This window comes from Molossus molossus, unplaced genomic scaffold, assembly GCF_014108415.1.
Source record: "Molossus molossus isolate mMolMol1 unplaced genomic scaffold, mMolMol1.p scaffold_m16_p_20, whole genome shotgun sequence".
Taxonomy (NCBI): domain Eukaryota; kingdom Metazoa; phylum Chordata; class Mammalia; order Chiroptera; family Molossidae; genus Molossus; species Molossus molossus.
The window spans coordinates 5,942,905-5,967,041 of NW_023425356.1; the positions used below are offsets into that span (position 1 = coordinate 5,942,905).

A 24,137-nucleotide genomic window follows, 5' to 3' on the forward strand; every position below is an offset into this window, starting at 1 on the left:
TTTTCTTTTTTAAAAAACATATTTATATTCATTTTAGAGAAAGAGAGGAAGGTAAAGGGAGAGAGAAAGAAACCTTGATCAGCTGCCTCCTGCATGCCCCCCACTGGGGATAAAGCCCACAACCCTAGCATGTGCCCTGACCAGGAATCCAACTGGTGACCTCTTGGTGCATGAGACAATGCTCAACCAACTGAGCCCCTGGACCCCAGGATGATTTCACAGGGAATGTGAGAAGAGAAAGACCATATATATGTAAACCCTTACTTAACGTCTCGATAGGTTCCGCGACTTGAAGCAAAATGATGTATAACAAAATCAGTATTTCCATTGACTGATATAAACAAGAATTAAGTTCCTACAGCAACTCATCAAAGACATAATAAAACAACTTGGAAAGAAGAAACTTTATTCAAGGACCTGATGTACTTGAAGCCCTTAAAGTAGCAATGGCTGTCTTCCCTTCATGCATATACTAAGTTTAAGGATTAAATCACTATATATCTCTTGCCTGGAAAGTATGCTGTCTCTACCAGAAGACAGAAGACACAGTTTAAAGTCTGTGGTCCTCTACTTAATCAGCCAATCAACATTGTTCAATAAAACCCACTGATACAAACTTAGGACAGTAAGGCCCTGTTTGTTTCATTCTCTAAACTGCCCACCGTCTCTGGAATGGGCTGCACACAGTGCGCCCAGATAAACACTTGCTGAATAAATGGATCGCTGGGCAGTGAATGTATCCACCATTACAAGCCTCTATTTCAATACCTGATATTAAGAATACTATTACTTGTCTTGCATTTCCTAGATATTCTTTAAAATTAATATGTACTTAAGCAGTATTTAAAGTGTAAAGTGTACACAAATATTACATATCATTATTGTAGGATTTGAGGGCGAGTAACAAATAACCGAAGGGCAAATTTCTAGACAAGAAATGCTGCTGGAAAATTCATTTGTGGTTGTTCTAAAAATGAATTCCAAAATAATTGAGGTTCAGGAGCTTTAAAGTCATTATTCTATAAGTAAAGCCTATCAGGAAAAAATATAATAGGAGAGAAAGAAAAATACATTTAGCTAAGCAGTTTCCACCACGTGCCACTGTAACAGCAACTGCTTAACAAAGTGCTACAGTTATTTTCATAGCATACCTGCTTGGCACTAACGTTTCAGTTCATCTTTGACATTAAGGCTTTGTTAAAAGTATGGGGGATCTTGGTAGAAGTTTTTGTTTGTAGATTCTGGAATAAGACTGACATTAAATCCTAAAAAGGCATAAAATTCTCAAGAAGTAACTGCCATTGTCAGAAGATTAATTGGAAACCTATGCTTCCTGTCTACCCAGACTTCTGAATTTGCTGAGGCGTTAGTTCTCATCACAGTTTTTTTCCCTCCAACATTCCATATAGTTAATGGTTATTCTCAACAATTTTGTGTGGAAAAAGAAAGCTGCCAAAATGCTTAGAATTCTGGTTTGACTGAAAAATGCATCACAGGCTGCACTGAAGGAGGAAAGCCATGTAATGAGAGACAGATCTGCTGCCCACACCGCCCTCATAATTCACGGTGTCCCAAAACCACTGAGGAAATCAATTTTGAGAAAATGGGTAGTGTTACTACGTTACTAGGACTAGTTGTTAATCCAACAACTATTTACCAAGCATTACAGAAAATGCCTTAAGTTCAATAAGATTGCTACAAAAAGTATACATTTGTCTTACACTTTCAGTCAAGGATTTTTTTTTTTTAATTTTTTATCCTCACCCGAGAAGATTTTTCCATTTTTTATTCAGACAGAGTGGGAGGGAGAGAGAGGAAGAGAGAGAAAGAGAGATTGATGGAAAAGGGACACATTGAGTGGCTGCCATCCACACGACCCAACCAGGGCCGGGGACAAACTACAACCGAAGTACATGCCCTTAGCGGGAACCGAACCCGGGTCTCTCTGGACCACAGGCCAACGCTCTAACCGCTGAGCCAAACCGGCCAGGGCTCAGTCAGGGATTTTTACTGAAAAACAATTACCAACATGGCTTTATTCCACCAAAAATAATAAATTAATTCAATTAAATGTTTATTATTTTAACTATTTTTTATTTTTTAATTACAGCTGCCATACAATATTATATTAGTTTCAGGAGTGTGCCCCAGTGATTAGACATTATATAACTTACTAAGGGATCATCCCTATAAAGCTCATACTCATCTGACAACATACACTGTTGTGGGAATATTGTTGACTATATTCCCCATGCTGTACTTTACTGCCCCATGATTATTCTGTAACTGCCAATTTGTACTTCTTAATCCCTTCACCTTTTCACCCATCCTCCCAATCCCCCTCCCATCCAGCAACTGTCAAAATATTCTCTGTATCTATGAGTCTGTTTCTGGTCTGTTTATTTGTTTATTTTGATTTTTAGAATCAATTGTTGATAGATATGTATTTATTGCCATTTTATTGTTCATATTTATTATCTTTTTTTTTAACTTCTTCTTAAATAAGGCCCTTTAACATTTCATATACTACTGGTTTGGTGGTGATGAACTCTAGCTTATACTTGTACTGGAAGCTCTCTCTGTCCTTCAATTCTAAATGGCAGCTTTGCTGGGTAGAATAATTTTGGTTGTAGGTCCCTGCTTTTCATCACTTTGAATATATCTTGCCACTCCCTTTTGGCCTGCAAAGTTTCTGTTGAGAAATCAGCTGACAGTCTTACAGGAGCTCCATTGTAGGTAACTGCTTTTATCTTGCTACTTTTAAGATTCTCTATTTTTTCTTTAATCGTTTGCATTTTAATTATGATGCATCCTGGTGTGGGCCCCTTTGGGTTCATCTTGTTTAGGACTCTGTGCTTCTTGGATTTGTATGTCTATTTCCTTTACCAGGTAAGGGAAGTTTTCTGTTTTTACTTTTTCAAATAGCTTTTCAATTTCTTGCTCTTGGAAAAAAATAGTAGCAGACCTTGCCTGCTATGTCCTTGTTTGCCACAGATGATCTATGCCCCTTGAATTAATAAGTGCTCAAAAGTATACTTATTCCTTCAATTTGACAATAATAAATTTCAGACACTATTCTAGACACTGTGGATATAGCACAAAGCACCTGCCCTCTTGGAGCTTATATTCTGGGGAGCGGGGGAGGAGAGAAAATAAGCAAAATGTAGTACATTAGAGAGTTTTAAGCACTGTGAAGAATATAATAAAGTATGATAAGGGAGATGTGTCAGAGGTAGGATGCTATATCACCATGTATGATCGTGATAAGTTTTGCTGATATAGGAACACTGAAACAGAGACATCTGGAGAATTGAAGGAGCAAGAAATGCAGACATCTAAGGGAGAGCCTTCCAGGCAGAAGATTGGTGGATCCCCAGGTCCAAGGCTGGGGATGCTGGATGTGCTCAAGGAAGGGATGCATTGTGGACCAGGGGGAACAAGGGGGAAAGGAGTATGGTCAGAGAAAAGGGCAGAGGGTGTAGTGAGATCACATAGGAGTCTTCAGAATAATGAAGGAACTTTAACTTGTACTCGGCATGATACGAAATGCCACTAGAAGATTATGAGCAAAGAAGTGAGATTCTTCTTTTACATATTCATTCTTTCAGCTAAGTGCTGAAACGGACTTCGGAATGAGCTGCTGTTCTAGGCTTGCTGTTGAGGGAATGACAGAAGCAGGGAGATCAGTAAAAAGCTCTTGCAATTTACCCAAGGAAGAGATAACACAGTTATAATAATAGATTCATACTTAGTCTATGCTTAATATATAACTGCTACTCTTCAAAGAACCTTAGATAATCATAGCATAAACAGAAATAAACCAGGTCATGCCTTAAAAAAATCTAGTTCCTAAAAAAATTACTTAAACAGTACTTTAAATGATCTATCACATTCTTATTATACCTTTTTGAGCTAATAATAATTTCACATTAATATGTGTTTAATATAAAACTGAGGAAGTCAAGGAAGATGTTAAAAGATTATTTTGTCCAAGATAATCCTATGGTATTTTAGCCAATTTAAAGCTTTGTTAAAAGCAAATTAAATTTTATTTTTAAAAAATGAGAATTAAAATCTTTTAAACTCGGCTAAAATTCCAAACAGTTCATGTTTGGAGGAAGAAAACATCACCTGTTTACTACCTATGTATCAGAGCTAGAAGTCTAAAGTATTAAGTTTCCCTCTCCCTAAACCTTGCATATACAATCATTCCCCCAAACCTGTCAATTCTACCCCACAGTAGCAAGACCCTTTTCTCCATTTTTAATGGCACGGCCTTGTCTCTACTTTAATTACCTTTTATTTAAACTCCTATTTCAATATATCATAGGTTTATTTTCTTTTCCATTAGGTTTTCCAATTCTAGACTAACTCTTTCACTGCCACAAAATTATTTTTTTTAATCTGAATTTTTATTTCCTCTACTTCACAATATTTCTTGTGGGCAATGGTTTAAACCTCAACTTCTTCAGCATGCTGCTAAAGGCTGTCCATAGACATGCCCCAGCATACCCAACCTGGTGGTCTCCCAAATGAAATTACATTTCTCACGTCTGCTGTGTTCATTCCAAACTTTCATCTGTAAAAGTCCCTTTATATTTCATCCTTTTGGATATAGTTGTTATTTCCTCCCTTGACATGTCTGTATATTTATTATGGACACAATGATATCTTATTACAACTATTTATTTTTCTGTATCAATTATGTAAGCCCAATGTTTGGTATATAACACTTATTCTGCTTCAATAGGAAATAATCCGTTGCATAATAAATACCTAACTTTCAAATGGCAAATGCTAACCTACAGCTATCCTCCCCCTTTCCCATCCAGATACTTCTAGCAAAGGCCTAGCCGCATCCCCGTACAGCACTCATCCTTCCTTTTACTAGCCTTCATTGGCTAGAAACCTGTGCCAATCCCTGGGCTTGACACCTCTGCCGACATATCTCAATTCACAAGATGCAAATCCTGCCCTCATGGAATTTAGAGTCTAACAAGAAAACTGTACATCGCTACAGATGATTATAAAATACGTGGTAACAGAGATAAGACAACAAGAATGCCATGCAAGATCGCTTACTCTTTGAGAAGTTAAAACATTGTTACAGACTAATAATTAACCCCCCCCAAAAAAGGCAAAAAATAAAGAAGATAAGTATTTCCTTTCACCAGAGTAATCTACACAAAAATAAAATTTATAAAAGGGATCAAATGAGTGACTCTTTATTGTGCACTATAGACAACAGAATGCCCCCAGCTGCTGTATAACACGGTGCAGGGATATCTAGGAAGTAGAACTGAGAAAATGCTCTACGGCATCAATGAGGTTTGGTCATAAATAATGTGGCACATTGTTGTGCATTGTCCCTCACCACACCTGTCATATCAACTCCATGTGCAGCAATAGAAATGTAATTAACACATCACACCACCAAAAGCAGATGCTCCTTGCACATTTGGCTAAAAATCATACTCAGGAAATGGATGAAACCAATGCTGTAGCTTGATCTAGTTGTACATGTAGTCTGCACAAAACCTTACATAGCTCCTAAAAGCAGAAAAATCAAGAGGGACAAATCATATTTGCCAACACAACTCTGTAAATAACTTATTAATACCAAATCTAAACAAAATCTGAGAACTTCTAAACTAATTACAGTAAGGAAAAAATATGTTTAATAAAACTACTACTGTGAGATACTGTCATATAGATATCTGGGACTATTTCTGCAAGGAAGCCATAAGATCCCCTTTTAGAAATAATTGCATAAATGGTGTCAGAATGAACCCACAATAGAGTCCCAAAGAAATTGTCAGAGTGGATCATAAAACAAGGCCAAGTATATAGTCTCTACAAGAAACCTCCTTTAAATACGGAGACACATATAGATGTAAAGTAAAGGGATGGAGAAAGAGACACCATGCTATCACCAATCAAAGAAAGTAAGAGTAGCTGTGTTAATTTTAGACCAAGTAGACTTCAAAGCATAGAAAGGTATACAGGATAAGCAAGGATATTACATAATGATAAAGGAGAAAACTGTCCAAGAAAATAGCAACCCTTAATGTATATGTGCCTAACAACAGAACATCAAAATATGTGAAGCAAAAATTGAAACAGAAAAAAGAAATAGAGCAAGATATAAAAAAGTGGAAGCACATACCCTGTTCATTGATTGGGAAACTTAACATCATTAAAATGTCCATATTACCCAAAGCAATATATAGATTCAACGCAATCCCCATCAAAATACCAAAGGCATACTTCACAGAATTAGAACAATTACTTCAAAAGTTCATATGGAACCAAAAAAGGCCTCGAATAGCCACAGCAATCTTGAAAAGGAAGAACAAAGTTGGAGGGATCACAATACCAGATATCAGGTTATACTACAAAGCCACTCTAATCAAACCAGCCTGGTACTGGCACAAGAACAGGTATATAGACCAGTGGAACAGAATAGAGAACCCAGAAATGGACCCAAGGCAAAATGCTCAATTAATATTTGACAAAGGTGGCAAGAGCATACAGTGGAGTAAGGACAGCCTCTTTAATAAATGGTGCTGGGAAAATTGGACAGCTACTTACAGGAAAATGAAACTAGACCATCAACTTACACCCTACACCAGAATAAACTCAAAATGGATAAAAGACTTAAATGTAACTCATGAATCCATAAAAATCATAGAAGAAAATGTAGGCAACAAAATTTCAGACATCACACGCAGTAGAATTTTAACTGATACAATGCCTAAGGCAAGAGAAACAAAGGAAATAATGAACACAAGGGACTACTTCAAACTATAAAGTTTCTGCACAGCAAAAGAAACAACCATCAAAATGGAAAGGGAACCCACTATATGGGAGAGCATAACTGCCAATGATGCATCATATAAAGGGTTAATTTCCAAAATATATAGAGTACTCATACTACTCAACAAAAGGAAGACAAAGAACCCAATTAATAAATGGACAGAGGACGTAAAGAGACACCTCTCCAAACAAGACATACAAATAGTCAAGAGACATATGAAAAAATGACTGTGGGCAACAAAATTTCAGACATCATACACAGCAGAATTTTTACTGACACATCACCTAAGGCAATAGAAACAAAGGAGAAAATGAACACATGGGACTACATCAAACTCAAAAGCTTCTGCACAGCGAAAGATACAATCATCAAAACGGAAAGGCTACCCACTGTATGGCAGAGCAAAATTGCCAATGATATATCAGATAAGGGGTTAATTTCCAATACATATAGAGTGCTCATACAACTCTACAAAAGGAAGACAAAGAATCCAATTAAAAAATGGGCAGAGGAATTAAATAGACACCTCTCCAAACAGGACATACAAATGGCTAAGAAACATACGATGAAATGCTCATCATCACTAATCATCAGAGAGATGCAAATCAAAACAACAATGAGGTATCACCTCACACCTGTCTGAATGGCCGCCATCAATAAATCATCAAACAACAAGTGTTGGCGAGGGTGTGGAGAAAAGGGGACTCTAGTACACTGCTGGTGGGAATGCAGACTAGTGCAGCCACTATGGAAAACAATATGGTGTCACCTCAAAAAATTAAAAATTGATCTTCCATTTGACCCAGTGATCCCACTTCTAGGAATATACCCTAAGAAGCATAAAACACCAATATGAAAGAATATATGTACCCCCATCTTTGTAGCAGCACTATTTACAATAGCTAAGATCTGGAAACAGCCCAAGTGTCCATCAGTAGACGAATGGATCAAAAAGCTGTGGTACATATACACAATGGAGTACTATGCAGCAATGAGAAAGAAAGATCTCTTATCCTTTGAGACTACATGGAGGGATCTTGAAAGTATCATCCTAAGTGAAACAAGCCAAATAGAGAAAGACAAATTTCATATGATCTCACTTATTTGTGGAATATAATGAACATAACAGTTTGAGGAATGGGGTAGTCCCAGAGACGCGGAAGCGGGGTACAGACTGACAACCCCCTAAAAAGTGGGGAGGGGGGGAGTGATGAACCACAGAACTTATAGCGCATGTATGCATGAACAGTGGACATGGACAACAATCTGGGGAAGGGGCAGGGAGGGAGGAGGAGGGGGGAATCAGTGGGGGAAAAAAGGACAAACATCTGTAACAAAAATTAATCAATAAAAAAACAATAATAATTAAAAAATAAATAAATAAATAAATAATTGAAACAACCCAAGAAGAAATTGGTTAATCCATATTATAGTTAGAGAGTTGAACACCCTTCTGCTAGAAGTGGACAGATCCAGCGGCAAACAATTAGTAATGACATAGTTGAACTCAACAGTACTATCAATCAACTGGATAGAAATTAATTCCATAGACCACTTCATCAAACACAGCAAATTGCACATTCTTCTCAAACTCACATGGAATATTCACCAAGATAGACCACATTCTGAGCCATAAAACACACCTTAGCAAATTTAAAAGACTAGAATCATACAATAGCTGCTTTTAGAACACAGTGGAATTGAAGTAGAAAGAAATAACAAAAGGGTCTGAAAACTTCCAAAATACTTGGAGAAGAAATAGCATACCTATCAATCACACATTAGTCAAAGGTGATATCTCAGAAAATTTTAAAATATTTTTGAAATGAAAATTAAAACACAACTTATCAAAATGTGCAGGATACAGGAAAAGCAGTATATATATATATATATATATATATATATATACACACACACACACACACACACACACACATATGTATATATATGTAAAACAAGCATATATTAGAAAAGAAGAAAAGTCTAAAATAAATCATCTAAGCTTCCACCTTAGGGAACTAGAAAAAGAAGAAAAAATTAAATCCACAGTAATCAGAAGAAAATAAATAATAAAAATTAGACCAGATTCCAAAATGGTGGCAGAGTGAATGGAAGCTACACAGACCATCTCCCAGGACCAAACTGGAATTACAACTAAAATAAAGACAAATCATCGAGAAAAAGCAACAGAAAAGCAGCTTGTGAGGACCATATATCCAGGGACACTGAAATGATCCTGGTAGGTCTTTGGAAGTACAACAGGGGGGCTGGGTGCCCACAGACAGCACTGGTTGTAGCTGAGAACAGCACCCTCAGGGTTAAAATTCCAAGCCAACTCCATAGTGCAGAGAGCTGAGAGAGAGAGCTAAAATAGCCACAGCTACCCACCTTGGGCTCCATCATAGGAAGGGCAGACAGGATTGAAATTGTGTGGGGACACTCAGGATTTGGAGGTCGCTCAGAGCTTTTGCTGAGTTGTGGCCACAGAGGACAGTGGCCATCTTACTCCACAGGGCTCTAGGGAGAAGCAGGGGCCCCTCCCTCAGAGATTCAACCCCACCCATGTGGGCCATTGAAATGCAAACTGAGGCTCATTAACAATCATCATCTGCTCCACCCTCAGGAAATCCTCTTATGCGAAACACCTGAGGGAGTTTTTCATTTAACTGAGAAACCAAGGCTCCTCCAGTAACTGAGACTAATAGCCTCCAGGCAAAAAGCTAGAGGATAACAGAACTTTTCTTGGGCTTGAAAATCCACCCAGGAAAATAAGACTTGACAGTGGTTTTAACGTGGGTCCTCTCATGCTCATCCAAATCCAGAAGAAGGAGTCACAAACAGCAGAACACCAACACCCACAGGGAAAATTTGGCAAGCTCCAAAACGAATTGAGATGGCCAAAATGGTGAAACAAAGAAACAAATCCCAAATGAAAGAACAAGAGACCTCTACCTAAGATGAGATAAATAAAATACAGTTAAGCAAGCTATCAGAGGTAGAACTCAGAGCCATGATCTCAACATGCATGAGTAAGGACATCAGCATGAGTAAGGACATCAACACCATGAGTAAAGAGATAGAAACATTGAAAAATCAACAAACTGGAATTGAAAAACCACCAAAAAGAAATAAAGAATGCCATAGCAGAAATAAAGAACACATTGGAAGGACTAAACAGCAGAGTAGAGGAAGCAGAGGACCAGATCAGTGAATTAGAAGACAAGGTAGAAAAAAATCAATCAGAAAACCAAAAGGAAAAAAACAATTTAAAAACAGAAAGACAGCTTAAGAGAACTGTGGGACAACAGGAAACATAATAATATTTGCATCATAGGAGTCCCCCAAGAAAAAAATGAGCAAGAGTTAGAGAATATATTTGAAGAAATAGTGACAGAAAAGTTTCCTAATTTGGAGAAGGAAGAAGGCATTCAAGTTCAAGAAGCACAGAGAGTCCCAAATAAGAAGACCCCAAAAAGGCCCACATCAAGACACATAATAATTAAAATGCCAAAAATTAAAGACAAAGAGAGACTCCTAAAGGCAGCAGGAAGTAAGAAACATGTTACCTACAAAGAAATCCCCATAAGTCTGTCAGCTGACTTCTCAACAGAAACACAAAAGGCCAGAAAAAAAATGGCATGAAGTAATCAGGGTCATGAAAAACAAACATCTAAATCCAAGACTACTCTACCCAGCAAGGCTATCATTCAAAATAGAAGGTCAAATAAAGAGCTTCCCAGACAAAAAAAGGCTAAGGAAATACCTTAACACCAAACCAAGAAATGTTAAAAGGACTGCTATAATTAGTAGAAGAAATAGAAAGAAAAATAGAACCACACTAAACAAAAGTGGCAATAAATAAGTACATATCAATAATCACTTTATATGTAAATAGAATGAATGCTTTGATAAAAAGACACAGAGCAGCTGAATCGATAAGAAAACATGATTCACATATATATTGTTTACAAGAGACCCACCTCACAACAAAAGACTCACCTAGGTTGAAAATGAAGGGATGGAAAAAATTTTCCAAGCAAACAAAAAGGAAAAAAAAAAGCTGGGGAAGAAATACTCATATCTGATGAAATAGATTTCAAAATAAAGGCCATAACTAGAGACAAAGAACGTCACTATATAATATTAAAATGATATATCTAACAGGAAGATATAACCTTGGTAAACATATACACAACGAATATAGGAGCACCAAAATATATTAAAAATCTTCTGGAAGACTTGAAAGAAGAAACTGACAGCAGTACAATTATAGCAGGAAACTTCAACACCCTGCTGACATCACTGGATAACTCCACCAGATAAAAAGTTAACAAGGAAACAGAGACTATAAATGAAGCATTAGACCAAAAGGATTTAAGAGATGTCTACAGAGAATTACATACCAAAACTACAGAATTCACATTCTTCTCAAGTGCACATGGGGCATTTTCAAAAATAGACCACAATGTTAGGACACAAACTAAGTCTCCACAAGTTCAAGAAGATTGAAATCATATCAAGCATCTTCTCTGATCACAATGGCATGCAACTAGAAATCAATTGCAAGAAGAACATGCAAAGACATTTGAACACATGAAAGCTAAAAACCATGTTCTTAAACAATGAATTGGTTACTGAGGAGATCAAGGAAGAGATTAAAAACTTCCTGAAAACCAATAAAAATGAACACACAACAACAAAAAATCTATGGGATGCAATGAAAGCAGTTCTGAGAGGGAAGTTCATAACACTACAGGCCTACCTCAAGAAACAAGAAAAATTTCTAATAGACTATCTAACCTCACAAGTTAAAGAACTAGAAAGCAAACAAAAAGAAAAACCCAGAGTAAGTAAAAGGAAGGAAATAGTAAAAATCGGAGCACAAATAAATGATATAGAGACCAAAAAACAATTCAAAGGATCAATGAAACAGGTGGATTTTCAAAAAGATAAACAAGATTCATGGACCCTTAGCTATTCTCACCAAGAAAGAAAGAGAACCCAAATACACAAAATCAGAAATGAAAGAGAAGTAACATCTGACACCACAGAAATACAAAGAATCATTAACAAATACTATGAACAATTATATGGCAACAAATTCAACAATCTGTGCAAAATGGACAAATACCTAGAAACACACAGTCTCCAAAAACTGGACCAGAAAAAGAGAGAAAACTTGAACAGACCTATAAGAACTAAGGAAATTGAAGATGTAATCAAGACTCTCCCAGCAAACAAAAGCCCAGGCACAGATAGATTCACTGGGGGAGTTTTACCAAATATTCAAAGAACAACTAACACCCATTCTCCTCAAACTATTTCAAAAAATTCAAGAAGAAGAAAGACTTCCAAACTCATTTTATGAAGCCAGCATAATTCTAATTCCAAACTCAGAAAAAGACACTACAAAGAAAGAAAACTACAGGCCAATATCACTGATGAACATAGATGCCAAAATTATTAACAAAATACAAGCAAATCAGATCCAGCAATACATTAAAAAAATTATTCACCATGACCAAGTGGGATTCATCCCAGGAATTCAAGGCTGGTACAATATTTGCAAAACTCAATAAATGTGATACACCATATAAATAAAATGAAAGATAAAAAGCATATGATCATATCAATAGATGCTGGAAAAGCATTTAACAAAATCCAGCACCCCTTCCTGATAAAAACACTCAGCAATGTGGGATAGAGGGATCATATCTTGATATAATAAAGGCCACATATGAAAGACCTACAGCCAACATCATACTCAATGGGCAAAAACTAAAAGCATTTCCCTTAAAAAAAGGAACAAGACAAGGATGCCCACTTTCACCACTCTTATATAACATAGTACTGAAAGTCTTAGCCACAGCAATCAGATATGAAGAAAAAATAAAAGAGATCCAAATTGGAAAGGAGGCAGTGAAACTGTCATTATTCCCAGATGACATGATATTATACATAGAAGACCCTAAAGATTCCATCAAAAATCTATTAGACTTAATAAATGAATTTGGCAAAGTAGCAGGATACAAAATTAATATCAAGAAATTGACAGCATTCTTATACACTGATGATGAACTCACAGAAAGAGAAACTAAAAAAAAAAAAAAAAAAAAAAAAAAAAAAAAAAATCCCATTTACCATCATGGCAAAAAAATTAAGATATCTAAGAATAAATTTAACCAAAAAAGTAAATGACCTATTTTCAGAAAACTACAGGATATTGAAAAAAGAAATAGAAGAAGATATTAAAAAGTGGAAGCACACACCTTGTTCATGGATTGGAAGAACTAACATCATTAAAATGTCCATATTACCCATAGCAATCTGTAGATTCAGTGCAATTCCCATCAAAACACCAATGACATATTTCACAGAACTAGAACAAATACTTCAAAAGTTCATATGGAACCAAAAAAGACCCTGAATAGCCACAGCAATCATGCAAAAGAAGTACAAAGTAGGTGGGATCACAATACTGGATATCAGGTTATACTACAAAGCTACTCTAATCAAAACAGCCTGGTACTGGCACAAGACCGGGCACATAGACCAGTGGAACAAAACAGAGAACCTGAAAATTGACCAAAGACATTATGCTCAATTAATATTTGACAAAGGTGGCAAGAGCATACAATACAGTATAGACAACCTCTTTAATAAATGATGTTGGGAAAATTGGACAACTACATGCAAAAAAATGAAACTAGACCACCAATTTACACCATGCACAAGAATAAACTCAAAATTGGTAAAAGACTTTAATGTGACTCATAAATCTATAAAAATCCTAGAAGAAAATGTAGGCAACAAAATATCAGACATCATATGCAGAAGAATTGTCACTGATACATCAACCTAAGGCAAAAGAAACAAAGGAAAAAATGAACACATGGGGCTACATCAAACTAAAAAGCTTGTGCACAGCAAAAGAAACAACCATCAAAATGGAAAAGGAACCCACTGTATGGGAGAGCATAATCGTCAATGATACATCATATAAAGGGTTAATTTCCAAAATATATAGAGTACTCATACAACTCAACAAAAAGAAGACAAAGAACCCAATTAAAAAATGGGCAGAGGAGCTAAATAGACACCTCTCCAAAAACACATACAAATGGCTAAGAGACATATGAAGAAATGCTCCACATCACTAATCATCAGAGAGATGCAAATTAAAACAACAATGAGTTATCACCTTACACCTGTCAGAATAGCCACCATCAACAAAGAATCAACCAAGTGTTGTCGAGGGTGTGGAGAAAAGGGGACTCTAGTACACTTCTGGTGGGAATGCAGACTAGTGCAGCCACTATGGTAACATTATAGTGTTACCTCAAAAAATTTAAAATTGAATTGCCATTTGATCCCGTGATTCCACTTCTAGAAATATACCCCAAGAAGACTGAAACACCAATCAGAAAGAATATTTGTACCCCTATGTTCATAGCAGCACTATTTACAATAGCTAAGATCTGGAAACAGCCCAAGTGTCCATCAGTAGACAAATGGATATAAAAGCTGTGGTACATATACACAACGGAGTACTATGCAGCTGTAAGAAAAAACGATCTTTTATCCTTTGAGATGACATGGAGGGATCTGGAGAGTGTTATCCTAAGCGAAACAAGCCAAGCAGAGAAAGACAAATATCACATGATCTCATTCATTTGTGGAATATAATGAACATAACATTCTGAGGAACAGGGTAGACTCAGAGTCGTGGAAGTAGGGTACAGAATGACAACCCTCAGAATAGGAGGGGGAGGGAAGAGATAAACCACAGACTTTATATGCATATATGCATAACCCATGGACATGGACAACAAAGCTGGGGACTGGGGGGCGGGGGGCAGAAGATGTCAATGGGGAAAAAAGGAGAAACGTGTAACAAAAATAAATTAATAAAAAAAATTAGAGCAGAAATCAGCACAACTAAAAACAGCAAATATATATAAATAAAATAAAAAGCTGCTCCTTTGTATACACCAATAAAATTAATAAGCCCCTAGACAGGCTAACTAAGAAAACAGAGAGAAGACACAAATTACTAAAGAGAGGGCTATCTCATGTATATTAAAATGATAATAAAGGAATAACACGAACAACTCTGTGCTCACAAATTTGATAAATCAGATGAAGTGAACCAATTAGTTAAAAACACAATCTGTGCCCTGGCCGGTTTGGCTCAGCGGTTAGAGCGTCGGCCTGCGGTCCGGAGAGACCCGGGTTCGGTTCCTGCTAAGGGCATGTACCTCGGTTGCAGTTTGTCCCCGGCCCTGGTTGGTCATGCGGGTGGCAGCCACTCGATGTGTCCCTTTCACATCGATGTTTCCCTCTCTCTCTCTTCCTCTCTCTCCCTCCCACTCTGTCTGTACAAAAAATGGAAAAATGTCCTCGGGTGAGGATAAAAAAAATAAAAATAAAAACACAATCTGCAAAAATTTATACAAGAAATAGATAATCTGAGTAGTCCTATGTTTATTAAAGAAATTGAATACATAATTAATAACTTTCCAAAACAGAAAGTACCAAGTTTACAATGGTTAACTGGTGAATTCTACCAGTCATTTATGGAAAAAATTATACCAATCTTCCACATCTCTTTCAGAAGATAGAAGCAGAGGGAATAGTTCATAAGTCATTCCATAAGGTGTTTCTTAATGCGAAAACTAGATGAAGACATTAAAAGAAAACTACAGACCAATAGCTCTCATGAGCACAGATGCAAAAATCCTCAGCACAATATTAGCAAATCTAATCCCACAATGTATAAAAAAAAAATTACACACATGACCAAGTGGAATTTATCCCAGGTGTGTAAGGCTAGTTCAACATTTGAAAATCAATCAATATCATCTATTACACCAAGAGGGTAAAAACCAAAAACTTCATCATTATAACAATAGAAGCCAAGAAAGCATTTGACAAAATCCCATATCTATTCATGATAAGTTAGAAATTTTTGTTCTGATTTTAAAATATGTATGTTTGGATTTATTTTTTCATATTATTTTTCAAGTGGAATCAACTAAAAATTTTTAAATTTTTATATACCCATACAGTAATAATACACTTTAGGAAATAAGACTTGAATTTTAGATTGACTGTTTGGATATGTGAATTAGATAAATAAAAATTTTATCCAATTCAAATATTCTTGTGTTAAAGCCTTCTAAATATTTTATTAAGTAAAATAGTTTCCCTATTCAATTGATGAAAGATAGAAGAAGATAAACCTGTAGTGAAAGTTCTACATTCAGTTACTTTTCTGAAACAAATTACTTTTCATATTAAATAAGTGTTTTATTTAAAGTTCCACAGGGTTTCACCCAGCCTGTGTGCCTCAGTGGATTGAGTGTCCTCCCAGGGACTGAGAGGTCCTGGTTTGATTCCCAGTCAGGGCGCATGCCCGGGTTGTAGGCTCCATCCCCAGTGGGGGGCGTGCAGGAGGCAGCCGATCAATGTATCTCTTTCACATTGATATTTCTATTTCTCTCTCTCTCTAAAAATCAATACAAGTATATTTAAAAATAAATAAATGAAGTTCCATAGGGTTTCATGAAATACCAACATGCAAAGCAACTTCATAAACTTATTTTTCTTACTGTCATGCTCACTAATGGTTTCATTAATGAGTCTTTTAAAGATTACTTTTTAAAAAGTGGTTTCACAGTTTTTCCAAATAAACAGCTGGAGTTATTTCAGGATGTAGAAAATAAGATATGGTATTAGAAAGTTAAGAATTAATTAAAATAATAATAATAATCATCTTTGCTTCCAGTACCTCTGCCTTTGGTAATTTACCAGAGGCCTCTTGGCCAGAGGTGTTTATGTTAGCAGTGGTTGAAAACATGGAATATTTTAGGGAGATTATGTTTCTGTATTCTAGGAGTTGATACAATAATCAGCCTATGAAACACAGAGGCTCTTATTACATTTTAAAAATTAATATTAACCTAGAAATAAGCTCAGGTAAAAATAAAATTCTTGATGCTATGAAACTGTGAAAAAGAAATCCAGTCTATACACACACACACACACACACACACACACATATATACATATATACATGTATATACATTAAACATTATCTTTTAGAGCCAGAAAATTTTGAGAATTACTTCATTCATTCATATTAATCAATTCATATTTTCCCCTCTTCTATATTTCCTCTTTATATATTCTAATCATTTTTTAAATTTTTTCTTTATTGATTTTAGAGAGAAATAGAAAAATCAATAAAAGAGAACATAGACTGGCTGCCTCCTGCATGTCCCCCACTGGGGATTTGGCCCACAACCTGGGCATGTGCCCTGACTGGGAATCGAACTGGTGACTCTTAGTGCATAGGTCATGGGTCGACACTCAACCACTCCCACAGGCTCTGTCGCTGTCTAGCAATAGGTTCACCTAAGCTATGAAATGAAACCATCCATTGATAGGGTGATTCCACATTACTTATTTATGTTCCTGGGAAGTAATGTTGTGTGCGTTAGAAAAATAAATCTAGCCTGTGAAACTGATGTTCCCAAATAGTTTACACTTAAAATAACTCCTTGTGCCCTAGCCAGCGTGGCTCAGTAGGTTGGAGCTTCTTCTGGTACATCAAAAAGTCTCAGGTTTGATTCCCAGTCAAGGCACACACCCAGGTTTCGGGTTCAGTCCATGGTTGGGCTGAGTAGGGGAGGCAACCAATTGATGTTTCTTTCTCACATCAATGTTTCTCTCTCTCTCTCTCTCTCTCTCTCTCTCCCCCCCTTTCCTTTCCTCTCTCTTTAAAATCAATACTATATATATAGATAAATAGATATATAATTTTTAAAATTTTTGCAAGACTAGAAATTAAATTAGTTTACAATATATTAATATTTATTTAATATTTGTGCAATCAAAGCATGATATCGGGAGATCTGAAAGTATATTATTATATATTGCCTGGATCAATTTATGATTTCACTTAGTATGATATAATGTTAAAACATTTTGTTTAGTGGGAAGGGCTTAGGTAAACACCAGTGGAGAATGTAAAAAACAAATAGAATCCCAAACAAATAATCTGAAAATGTCACCACTATAAATTATTATTAAAATTATGCTGTAGGTTATGTATATAAGTACAGGAGTGCAATAGTCTGCTGGTCCTCTGAATTTACATTGTTCTTTTTATGAAAATACATACTGTTTGTGTGTATGTGTGGAAACATATGTACATTTTTGTGATATATATTTTCACACATCAACAAAATACAATATATCTTCCATGTAAAATGTCTATTAATCTGTAATATTTTTCACAGCTTTACTCTGTTACACTTTGAAAAATAAATTACTTAGATTGTATAGCAACAATCATCAGAGTAGTGAACAATGTCTCAGAAGTGTATCCCTTTAGGGTTCAGGCCCACGTCTGTTTGTTCTGTTCATAATTTACTAAATGAAAATGAAAGCACAAATTACCAAGTCCAGTGATTGAAGGATTCAAAGAAAGAATGTGATTATCAGAACTGGGGGATTACAAATGGAAGAAGGCTCTTTACCACGACCTTCACATCATTTTTAAGGAGTGATTTTAAAAACGTAAAGTTCCTCTTTGCAATCTCTATTTTACTTTGGAAATGTTTGCAAAGAACAGAGAAAGGTAGACTATCTGACTTACACACTTTTCTAAATTAATCTCCCAGAGAAGGAAGTGAAGAAAATGTTCTTTTCTCTAAAGAAAATAATGCCAAGTACGAAGAGTATAGCCCTTTGCCCTTCCCAGGAGAATAGTATGCCTGTGTTCAAATCAACCAATCTCTGTAAGCGTTTCCCAGACGCTAGAGTCACCATTGTCCCCTCATTCTTTCACACACAATAGAAGACATCACCGCTACACCCACAGGGGGAGAAAGTAGGTCACCCTTTAGTTTTCAGCTTCGCTTTCGGCACATATTGATTGTTACTGTTATTAACTCGGTGCATCTAATTTAACAATAGTCAGCTGAAAATAATGTTTGATTTATTTTTACCTCAAACACTTCTTCATCCAAAATCCTTGTTCCAAAAACCGTGATTCCATTGGTGTCAACGATAGCTCTCTCACTTCTATCAAGTGGTTTTGTGGTTTTTTTCTTACAATCAACGATCATTGTCACAGTTTTCTTCTCCACGCTGATTGCTACCCGATGCCACCTACAAAAGCCCAATAACCCTTTGGTAAGCCTCAAAGCATTGTTGCTGAATCATCATTCACGTTAACAGACAGTGCCTTTGGAATTGTGGAAGTGAGAAATTGTATGGAATGCAGGCTCACTTATGAACAATCAGTTGGCAGGGGAGACTCCTTGTTGACCCAGAACAGTGCTGGGTACTCCAGGGTGCAAGCAGGTAAGATGTGCAGCAGCAATGGCTGTCCACGCCGGTAACGCAGCGCCACCCCGACTTCCCTGGATGGCTGCAACAGAAGCTTACCATGCATGTCCTGATGAGGGTATTTGATAGGAGATTACGGGTGGGATACGGGATAAGTAATAGTTTTCATATACGTAAATGCTTTCTTCCAAAGTGAAATTCCACTTAAAAATAAAACAACAACTTCTTCTCTAGAGACCCCCTGAGACTCACTGCCAAAGGGTATGTCTACCAATTGGATGAATGCTCCATCTGGAGCCACGGAACATCCTAATTATAAAACACAATGTGCCTCTGTCTTGATGCACATTTACTGCAAGTGCTTTCGTTTTATTTTTCCATTTTAATTTCAAGACAGTTATAGATCATGACTGTGAGCACGAGCCAAGACTGAGACACAATCTCTCCTTCTTTCCAGAGCTGGCAGGACGTGGGGATGCTGAAAGCAAGCACAGTCCACACATGTGTGGAGAGAGTTTCGATTCACTGTGACACTCCAGCTCCAGCCACCTCAGGGCGGTGATGACAGGCGTCAGGGGGAGAGCTACCCAGCCCTTTGGAAACATACATGCCCTCATCATACTGTAAAATGGTAGGTTTTATTAACAGTATCTGGTGCTAACATAACCACTAAGTGAAACTCACTGGATTTTGCAAGCCACTCTGGTTTATATTTTATTTTATTTTCCAAATGAAAAGTGCTAGATTAATATTCCAGAAACGTCTAGGACCAGATCCATAAAATAAAGTACCCAAAAAGTGGCAGGAGCCTTCCCAAAATGTCTGTTTCATGTGACTTGGCACGGCGACTGATGAGGACCAAGTGTATTTCCATATACACGGAATCTTTGGTCTTTCACAACACATGCAGCTAGCATAGGTGGCTACTTGGTTTGAACTGAGCAGAGATTTATGTTAGGAACCTCTTAGTACTATTAGGCTACAGTTTACACCTATTCCTGCTCAGATGCCTGTGTCCTAACTTGAACCATTCTCACTATTGTAGGCATGTGCTTCTCATTAACAGGAAATAAAAATGATTTCAATTGTTAAAATCTGATTAAGATGCTAAATTTGCTACTTTTGTTGGATTAACTTAAGCTCTGTTAATAAATGATGTGTCAAACTACGGCACCGTATATAATATTCATAACACTGAGTTAGCACTTAGTTTTGGAGTTATTCTTAGTTGTTCTCTTCCTCTCATCTCATACTACACATTCATGACATCAGAAAACCATGTCAGTTCTAATATTCAAACTATACACAGACTCCAGTGTCTCCCAACTCTGTCCAGGCTCCCCTGTCCCACCGAGGCCCTACCTGATCTCTGCTTCCTCTCGTAGGCAAGCAGAGAAACATTTAGAAATGTCAGGCCACGTGGGCACACAATGCAGTGTACAGATCAGGTAACAGAAATGTTCACTTGGAACCTGTATGATCCTATTAGCCAATGTCACCCCAATACAATTAATAAAAAATAAAAAATTGTCAGATCATGTCTCCACCTTGCTAAAACTATTGAATAGTCCTAGTAAAAGCAGCAGCACTTACTCTGCCTCTCTGGCCTCACGTTTTGTTTTGCTTTGTTCTCTGATCCCTGTAGGCCAACCACACCGCTGCCTCCTTATTGTCCCTCGCACCGGGGCTCCCCTCTTGTGGGAATGATGGTCCTCCTCATCGCCACAGGGCTCACCCCCTCACTTCCAACTTGTAACTGCTCCACGCAACCGTATCAAAGAGAACAACCCTGTCTGAAATGTACATCCTGCATTCCTCGCCCTGATTTGTTTTGTTCATAGAACTATCATCACTTTTCATACAAAGTATTAAGGGTAATAATGTAAATGACTCTTGAAAGCCGAGTTTTTTCTGGCACAGACACAAAGTTCCCTCCAAGGCCCTGACAAAGTTACACTGAGTGTGGATTTTGTTTTCCATGTGCACTGCCATTTCCTTCTTAAGTCTACAATCAAATGTCATTTCTCAGATAAATCGATTTTGACAAGCCTCAATTCAGCAATAAAATGCCATAAAAAATTAATATGCATTTATTGAAATTTAGCTGCTCCCTAAATTAGAGAGAATGTTCACAGAACAGAATTCAAAATTCAGCATGATTTTTGGAAGAATGTTGTGGTTATTGGAGAGTCTGACCCTATTATGGACCACTTTCTAAAGACAGGACCTGTCTCGGCCACTTTCCAAATATTTGATCTCGGGCAAGTTAGCTAAACTCTTTGTGCCTCAGTTGCCTTATGTGTAAAATAAATGATTGATATTAATTTCTTCAGAGAGTTGTGATAAATTAAATGAGTTAACTTATGTTTAGAGTGTTTAGAAAAGTACATAGCACGTGCCAAGTATTACTTAAGGCTTCTGATGCTGGCCAATATTAAGCTGATTGGTAAAAGGTAAGATCATTCTTCTGCTCAAACAGTCTTCAGTGACTGCGCATCTCCCTCGGAATAGAGCCCAAAGTGCTAACAACCATCTACAATGTGCTGCAGCATCTGGCCTCACATGGCTTCTCCAGCCCCATCGTTCCAGTCGGCTCCCGGCAGGCTGGCTCCCGTGACCTTGCTTAGACCAATCAGCCCCCCTGGACTGGCTTCCCCTCCTCCCGGGATGGCATGCTTTTCATTGTCAGCATAACATGCCCCCAATCTCCTTCACAGGGCACCTTCTTAGTGAGGTTTTCCCTGAGCTCCCTTCTTAAAAGTGCAAGCTCACCACCAATCCTTAAACTTTTCCCTACTCCATCTTTCTCTCACACTTATCACCGCCTGAGATACTACTTACTAGTATTTTTTTATTGCTCATTATTTGTCTGCACAGACAGTAAACTGCAAGGTTAGCTATGTCATTGCTTTGTTGATTTCTCTATCGCCAGCCTACAGAAAAGCTCTATCACGCTTTTTAAATACTTGTTGAATTAATCAAGGGAAAGAATTGCTTTCCGCTGAAACATGGATCATGGTGTCACTTACTTCCCATCAGCGATGTTGACAGTTCGGAACAGGGGATAGTCCTCTGGGGCAGGTTTTCCGGTGTGGTCTTCAAACAGGAAAACGGGCGACCGCCCAACCTCAACGCCGATTTGCTGAATACCATGTTCATTATATATAGATAAAAGGAAGGACTGAATTCCTTTTTTGGGTTTTACTGTAAATAATATTGAAAAATCTTCCGGAAAAGTTCCTCCTGAGAAGAGAAGTCCAAAGAGTCAGATTCAAAATTTCCAAATTACTCCTGGACCACCCCATTATTTTTCAAGTTTCAATGTGGCCCTAGTAAGTTACCAAAGTTCAAATAGTGATAACAATACAGGTTTGGAAACAAATGAGGAGGGCCCTGGCCTGGTAACTCAGTCGGTCAGAGCATCGTCCAGATACACCAAGGATGCGGGTTCAATTCCTCGGTCAGGGCATATATAAGAATTAACCAATGAACGCATAAATAAGTGATATGACAAATCGATGTGTTTTCTCTCTCTCAAATCAATTTTAAAAGTTTAAAAACAAATGGAGAGAAAGCTTTATTAAGTCTTTCCTGCAATAATTGTCCAAGTTATATTCCAACTTTAAAGCCACTCATATAAAGCACAGTAATTATATAAAATTGAATAAAAAGCTAGGAAACAAAATTATGATGCCAGGTACAATATCAAACACAGAGTAAGCACTTTTAAAACATGTAAGTCCCACTTTTGGTGCAAGATTTGTATTTTCTGCCCTTGTCTAATCTGAAGCCATCCGGCATCTCTTCAAAGAGGCAGTGTAAGAACATAGTGTAAGAACATAGTGTAAACAGATGTTCTTTCTGTCAGCCCTTCGAAAGCTGAACAGTTCTGATCAGCTTTTCCTATCACACAAAGCAGTTTCACTAATAAAAAAAGCTTATGTCATCATAAATCAGAACTGTTAGATATTTGGTCCATTTGATTGTAAATTATTTTGATTCCCTCTTCTATCCATCATATCCCAAAAATCCCAGCCTGGGGCCAGATCTATATAAGTGCTTAGAAAGAAAGCACTTATTCAATTAATATATTAGTTGATGAACAGCACAAATTGTTTCAGATAGTAAAAAAAAAAAAAAAAGGCAATTTTTATTCTTTTACAAAAACACTGTATATTAAATTATGGGTTTTATCTTTTTAAGTCTTTCACATATCTTACTGTATTCTCTTACCACTCTGGAATGTAAGTAAAGCAGGCATTGTATCTGCAGGATGAGATTATTTCAATTAAAATGTTGTCATATGCAAAACAGGGGTATATGTGCTTCTGTAATCAATGATATCTTGGCCAGCACCAAGAGTTCCCATATTCAATCCATTCCTTCTGAATTTTATCATATATAGTAACATAAAATAATAAAAATACTTATGAATAGCACTGCCATGGATTGAAATTCAAACGCTGATAGGAGATCAGCAGTTCCACTTCTATGAACTTTTCGGGGTGGGAAGGATGATTATGTGTAATGATATTATGTCAAGTCAATTCATCAAAACAGTATAATCATGAAATGTTAAAATTGCTTGCAATGATTGGAACTGGTTAAATAAACTACCAATAAAATAAAAATCTGTATAGTGGAATCCTATGCAGCCATTTAAAATAATATAGTGGAAAGATGTTCTATGTAATGGAAATTATTTAAAATGTAGAAATTAAATAAAAGTATGTTAAAAATAAAGCAGTCAATTAATGTTAACTATTCTGTTCTAATCTACCTATATCTATATCTATATAGATGAAGAGATAATTCAATAGATATATAACTCCAAACTAAAAATTATTTCTTTAAAATTCTCAATTTATTTTTAAAAATATTATCAATACAAATTTATTATATCACAACCAGCCTATAAAAGCTTTGCTATTGTAGGAAAAAAAGCATATATTTTTACACATTT

At 36.7% G+C, this 24,137-nt stretch overlaps 1 protein-coding gene across 4 annotated transcripts in view; it reads right to left on the bottom strand.

Annotated features, from left to right (window-relative positions):
- COL11A1 (collagen type XI alpha 1 chain) overlaps positions 1 to 24,137 on the bottom strand; it is a 180,275-nt gene that overhangs the window by 129,346 nt on the left and 26,792 nt on the right. For all 4 annotated transcript variants that reach the window (XM_036272170.1, XM_036272168.1, XM_036272173.1 and 1 more), the window contains exons 3-4: positions 22,204 to 22,417; positions 18,832 to 18,994 (exon numbers count right to left, since the gene is read on the bottom strand). In XM_036272170.1, coding sequence (XP_036128063.1) covers positions 18,832 to 18,994; positions 22,204 to 22,417 — 377 coding nt within the window. The remainder of the gene's footprint in view (positions 1 to 18,831; positions 18,995 to 22,203; positions 22,418 to 24,137) is intronic.